The 7053-nt window shown below is 38.0% G+C and overlaps 1 protein-coding gene across 1 annotated transcript; it reads left to right on the forward strand.

Annotated features, from left to right (window-relative positions):
- Positions 1–2908: 2908 nt before the first annotated feature.
- OR52E8 (olfactory receptor family 52 subfamily E member 8) lies at positions 2909–6798 on the forward strand (the record flags this gene model as incomplete). Its single annotated transcript, XM_003586968.6, has 2 exons — positions 2909–3822; positions 6780–6798. Coding segments are annotated over exons 1-2 (933 nt in total), but the record flags the coding sequence as incomplete, so codon positions are not given.
- Positions 6799–7053: the final 255 nt, after the last annotated feature.

A 7053-nucleotide genomic window follows, 5' to 3' on the forward strand; every position in this document is an offset into this window, starting at 1 on the left:
ATGGGAATGTGGATAGTTGGGGTCTGCTGGTGGTTGGTGGAATAGAGTAAGTAGACACCATGTCAAAGAGAGCCAAATATACTCTCATGTAGAACTTTAAAGTTAGAAGGTAAATGAGGGATTGGGACCAGTCTTAATTCTGAACCCAGAGAAATTGAAAGATATATGAATGTATATTGAAATAACAGGTCAGTATACATTATAAAATGATTAAATAATTTGTTGACTTGTTAAGTGTTTACAGACTGGAAATGATGTTGACTCTGAGAGGAGGTAAGCATCCATTTTCAAGTCCACTTAAAAAATTCACAGAAATAAGTGGAATAATTGGTTTTCTTGGGATGTAACTATTTATTTTCTAAAGTTTTCCTGTGTGGTGCCCTTAAGAAAGACTAAGACATCAGATAATTAAGAATTTGGTCATTAATCTACTGGATTTCTGGATAAGGTCATTGAGAGAATATGTTATTCCTTTTTGATGTTATTTCTGTCCACTGTGCTTTCATTTTCACTTTATTCTTACTCTTCACTCCATTTAAAATAAACCACATTTTGTTCTTTGGCTGAAGAACAGTTCTGTGAATCTTAGCCTAAGCCTAACCACCTTCATGCAATTTTTCTGACCCACTTCTATACCAAAGCATTCTGTGCATACTTCTAAATTGAACTTAGAATACAATTTCCAAATTTCATCTTTGGAGTTCTATCTCCCTTACTGCTCAATGGTCTCATTGAAGGTATGTGGTTAATTTTATTCAAACTTGTATTCAAATTCCCTAACCTAGGTTGGTACACAGAGGACCTTTTAAGTACTTGATGGACTAAGATGAGAGAGTACATCTCCACTTGGGCTTCCCAGGTGGCCCAGTGGTAAAGAATCCATCTGCCAAGTGAGGAGATTCAGGAGACATGGGTTGATCCCTGGGCCAGGAATGTCTCATGGAGAAGGAAATGGTAACCCACTCCAGTGTTCTTGCCTGGAAAATCCCACAGACAGAGGAGTCTGGTGGGCTACAGTCCATGGGGTCAGACAGAGTTGGACATGACTGAGCACGGACACACCTCCCCACTTACCTTATATATTCTTACTAATGAAAGACAGTAGCTGTCTCTGAAAGCTTAACATGACAAAATTGAGAACCTCAACTGTCTTCTCCTCAGCCCTAGTAGTCCAATTTTACCCCACAGGTCTATTATATAACATAGCATATAAATATATATATATATATTTCCTGGGAGGATTTCCCAAAGTATCAAATTATCTCTCATTTTTACTAGTCTTCATAGGCTTTAAAGGACACAGCAAATCTTGACATGGGTCAAAGTCAACAGATGTATTTACCTTCTTGTGCATTTATCTCTGATGGATGCTTCTCAACTTTGACTTCCCTCAATATTCAAACATTCCTAAATTTGAATCAAAACTTTCCATATAATTGCACACATCAAACATCCGCATTTTCTATAGAACTAGTTTTCCCCACAAAATCTTCCTTTTCTTGCTTCAAATATTTATTTATTATAACTAAGTTCAGAATTCCCATGTATTCTGGATGAGTGCTATGAAACAAAATCACTTGATAATTCTTTTCAATGTCACTATAAGGAAGGTATCCGTAAAGACATGACCACCAGGATAGAAAGAATCCTATTAGGAAGTAAGATTTAGGGTTTCTAAAATGCTCTGCCCTCTCCCCATGGTTACAAGGTAGAAATATATTTGAAAGTTGTCTAGTCCAAAATATTTAATCTCTGCTCCCTCAGCTGGGCTGTATGTGGACAATGTCTTTACTGAATATGTTGAGTTATGAACTCTCTAAATGATAGGCTTATTTAGATTAGAATGATCTCTCAATTCATGTTTCATCATAACTAAAAAAATACTCTGTCAAGTATTTCCCTCTCTTTGATCCATTTTCAAATTTCATGGGTACTTTAAAAAAAATTATGATGAGAACTGAGTTGTTTATTTTCTAAAATAGGACATAGAAATTTCTTGTCCCGTTTCTTCTTCAGCAATTCATCTATTTGTGAAGTTTTAAAATTAATTTTTATGTGGTAGAATTTTTCATTCATATATGTAAATAAAAATAAATTGTTTCTTCTGCCCTAAAAAAACCAGACCATCTATTATTCACAAACACCACAAAAATGCATAAACATACACACAAGATTATTCACATTATATTTTGAGGGGTTTTTAGATTCCCTAATAGGGTAATAGTTGAGATTACAAGTACCAAAGAAATCACCATACCCCCTAAGCAAAAAATATATGGAATGCTATCACATACATAGACTCTGGAATTTTATTCTTTCTACTTATTTCTGGCTATACTTCAGATTTTTAATTTTCACTGTGCAGAGGATATTATTCTGCCCTCTCTTGTTTATATCAGTTTTTTATTAGGGAAAGCGGCAATAAAGTAAGGTAATTTCTATTCCTGGTGCCATACGATGCTCAGGAGAGGCTAGCAAAAAATAAGGAATGGGAGTGTACTTAACCTTGTTTCTTTTTTCAAAAATTTGACATAATTGATACATAGCATTGCATTATGTTCAAGGTATACAGTGTTGATTTGATACATTTGTATATCACAATATGACTACTGCCATAGCTTTAGCTATCACTCCCCTCACATCACATAGACTTTTTTTTTGTGATGAGAACATTCAGTCTGTTAGCAATTTTGAAGTATGTAATCAGTATTGCTGACAAAAATTATTTATCTTATTTTTTTAATAGAAACAAAGGATGATTAAAATGTTCTTTTGCATCTTAACAGGAGTCTGAAAAAATGGAGACATGGAGGAGGGATCACTGACTGGAAGCCAACAATTGTTTCTGATATGGACAACAAACAAATTGTGGCAGGAATGATGGGGCAGAATAATTGTGGCAGAAAAAATGTCTATGCCTAATGACACCCAGTTCCATCCTTCTTCATTCCTTTTGTTGGGCATCCCCGGGCTAGAAGACATGCACATCTGGATTGGATTTCCCTTTTTCTTTGTGTATCTTGTTGCACTCCTGGGGAACGCTGCTGTCCTATTTGTGATCCGGACTGAGCATAGTCTCCACCAGCCCATGTACTACTTCTTGGCCATATTGGACTCCGTTGACCTGGGTTTGTCCACGGCCACCATTCCCAAAATGCTGGGCATCTTCTGGTTCAGCCTCAAAGATATATCCTTTGGAAGCTGCCTTTCCCAGATGTTCTTTATCCACTTCTTCACTGCCATGGAGAGCATTGTGTTGGTGGCCATGGCCTTTGACCGGTACATCGCCATTTGTAAACCCCTTCAGTACACCATGATTCTCACCAGGAAAATCATTGGCGTTATTGCAGGCATTGCTATTCTGCGGAGCCTGAACATGGTGGCTCCACTGGTATTTCTCCTCCTGAGACTACCCTTCTGTGGGCACCATATCTTCCCTCATACCTACTGTGAGCACATGGGCATTGCCCGTCTGGCCTGTGCTAGCATCAAAGTCAACATATTATTTGGTCTTGGGGATATGGCTATCTTATTATTGGATGTACTTCTTATCATTCTTTCCTATATCAGGATCCTCTATACTGTCTTCCACCTGCCTTCCTGGGAAGCCCGGTTCAAAGCTCTCAATACCTGTGGCTCCCACATTGGTGTTATCTTAACCTTTTTCACACCAGCATTTTTCTCTTTCTTAACACACCGTTTTGGCCACAACACTCCTCAATTTATCCATATCCTCTTAGCCAATCTATATGTGATTGTTCCACCAGCCCTCAATCCTGTAATCTATGGAATCAGGACTAAGCAAATTAGGGAACAAGTTTTGAAGAACTTTTTTTTGAAAAAAAAAAAAAAAAAGGTTAACCATTAGTAGCCTTAGAATGTTTAACAGTTCATATTTTATCCATATGCTTATTAGAAGGGGGTTATTGTCTAAAAAGATAGAGGGCAGGGAGCCTTAACAGTGATTATTAACAGTAATGACATTCCTTTATCCATAATTCTTTTAGTTTAAGAATAATACTGAGTTTATTGATGATAATATAATCATCTGTAAGGATTATATCTTTTGAAACCTGTTTATAGTTAGATTGATCAAGATAGCCCTGTGACATAGTTACTCTATTTGAACGTTTTCAAATGAGTAGTTAAAGATTCATCTGAAAATTCAGTTGTTATTGGAATGTAGATTGCTAGGGAAGGTAGCTTTAAAATTATAGTAGTTTCTGGATCACCAGAGGAAATGTGAAAGCAATAGAATAAAATCGGTAGCAGGATTTTAGAAATAATAACAATGATATTATTTGGAATCCTTAGTATGTATTGTTCTAGAAAATTTACTTGTATTAATACACATATTTCCTATGTGAGTTCTATGATGTGGTTACTTTTAAAATTTGCATTTTTATATGAGTAAATGATGGGTCATAAAATTCTCCACAACAAATTATGATCATGATTTTCACTCTAGGGAAACATGAGAAACCATGCGTTAGAAATGAAATAGGAAATTCTGTCATGGTCCGCCTAGTCAAGGCTATGGTTTTTCCAGTAGTCATGTATGGATGTGAGAGTTGGACTGTGAAGAAAGCTGAGCACCAAAGAGTTGATGCTTTTGAACTGTGGTGTTGGAGAAGACTCTTGAGAGTCCCATGGACTGCAAGGAGATCCAACCAGTCCATTCTGAAGGAGATCAGCCCTGGGATTTCTTTGGAAGGAATGATGCTAAAGCTGAAACTCCAGTACTTTGGCCACCTCATGCGAAGAGTTGATTCATTGGAAAAGACTGATTCTGGGAGGGATTGGGGGCAGGAGGAAAAGGGGACGACAGAGGATGAGATGGCTGGATGGCATCACTGACTCGATGGACGTAAATTTGAGTGAACTCCGGAGTTGGTGATGGACAGGGAGGCCTGGCGTGCTGCAATTCATGGGATTGCACAGAGTTGGACACAACTGAAGTGACTTAGCAGCAGTAGCAGCAGCACTATGAAATTAAAAGACGCTTACTCCTTGGAAGTAAAGTTATGACCAACCTAGACAGCATAATAAAAAACAGAGACATTACTTTGCCAACAAAGGTCCATCTAGTCAAGGCTATGGTTTGTCCAGTAGTCATGTATGGATGTGAGAGTTGGACTATAAAGAAAGCTGAGCACAGAATTGATGCTTTTGAACTGTGGTGTTGGAGAAGACTCTTGAGAGTCCCTTGGACTGCAAGGAGATCCAACCAGTCCATTCTGAAGGAGATCAGCCCTGGGATTTCTTTGGAAGGAATGATGCTAAAGCTGAAACTCCAATATTTTGGCCATCTGATGCGAAGAGCTGACTTATTCAGCTCTTAAGAAAAGACCCTGATGTTGGGAAAGATTGAAGGCAAGAGGAGAAGTCAATGACAGAGAATGAGATTGTTGGATGGCATCACCAACTCAATGGACATGAATTTGGGTAAACTCCTGGAGTTGGTGATGGACAGGGAGACCTGGTGTGCTGTGGTTCATGGGGTTGTAAAGAGTTGGACACGACTGAGTGACTGAACTGAACTGAAATAAATATTTATGAACTTCAACACATGCTAAGTTGTATGTGGCTATTTGGTGATATGCAGATGGAAAGGAGAGTCTTACATCCTGAGAATCCCATGGTAGGAAAGTTACGCTATTAAGGCTAAGAACATTCTGTTATAGGATTGTATATTACTTTATTTTGGGAGGAGACTTTTAGAAAATTTGCAATAATATCCAATAAATATTACAAATATTGCACCAATATATTGAAGAATACCAAGCAAAGCTAGAAGTATATTTGGCTTTTTCCACTTTCTAGAATAATTATACAAAAAATTATTGACTTAGTCCATAAAGGAGGTGTCATTTGAAATTGCATTCAAGAGGGTCTTCCACAGTTATCTCTTATACTTCAGTTACTTCAGAAATTTTTACTTTTGATTCTTCATCAGCTTATAAGCATGGACATTTTACTGCATGACCAGAAACCATCATAGATAAATTTAAAAAATAGATATTGTCTTCTAAATCTTAAAGCTAATTTAACAAAAATGTTGTAAACAGGATAACATAGGTCCATTCAGTTCAGTTCAGTCTCTCAGTCATGTCCGACTCTTTGTGACCCCATGAATTGCAGCACACCAGACCTCCCTGTCCATCACCAACTCCCGGAGTTCACCCAGACTCACGTCCATCAAGTCAGTGATGCCATCCAGCCATCTCATCCTCTGTCATCCCCTTCTCCTATTGCTCCCAATCTCTCCCAGCATCAGAGTCTTTTCCAATGAGTCAACTCTTTCCATGAGGTGGCCAAAGTATTGGAGTTTCAGCTTTAGCATCATTCCTTCCAAAGAAATCCCAGGGCTGATCTCCTTCAGAATGAACTGGTTGGATCTCCTTGCAGTCCAAGGGACTCTCAAGAGTCTTCTCCAACACCACAGTTCAAAAGCATCAATTCTTCAGTGCTCAGCCTTCTTCACAGTCCAACTCTCACATCCATACATGACCACAGGAAAAACTATATCCTTGACTAGATGAACCTTTGTTGGCAAAGTAATGTCTCTGCTTTTGAATATGCTATCTAGGTTGGACATAACTTTCCTTCCAAAGAGTAAGTGTCTTTTAATTTCATGGCTGCAGTCACCATCTGCAGTGATTTTGGAGCCCAGAAAAATAAAGTCTGACACTGTTTCCAGTGTTTCCCCATCTATTTCCCATGAAGCGATGGGACTGGATGCCATGATCTTTATTTTCTGAATGTTGAGCTTTAAGCCAACTTTTTCACTCTCCACTCTCACTTTCATCAGGAGGCTTTTTAGTTCCTCTTCACTTTCTGCCATAAGGGTGGTGTCGCCTGCATATCTGAGGTTATTGATATTTCTCCCGGCAATGTTGATTCCAGCTTGTGCTTCTTCCAGTCCAGCGTTTCTCATGATGTACTCTGCATATAAGTTAAATAAGCATAGCCACTGCTAAATCTTTTGTACTTAGAAAATTTAACAAACCAAAAGATCATACTCAGGCAAATTAATAAAGAGGTATCAGATAA

Source organism: Bos taurus, chromosome 15 (genome assembly GCF_002263795.3).
Source record: "Bos taurus isolate L1 Dominette 01449 registration number 42190680 breed Hereford chromosome 15, ARS-UCD2.0, whole genome shotgun sequence".
In the NCBI taxonomy this organism is placed as follows: Eukaryota; Metazoa; Chordata; class Mammalia; order Artiodactyla; family Bovidae; genus Bos; species Bos taurus.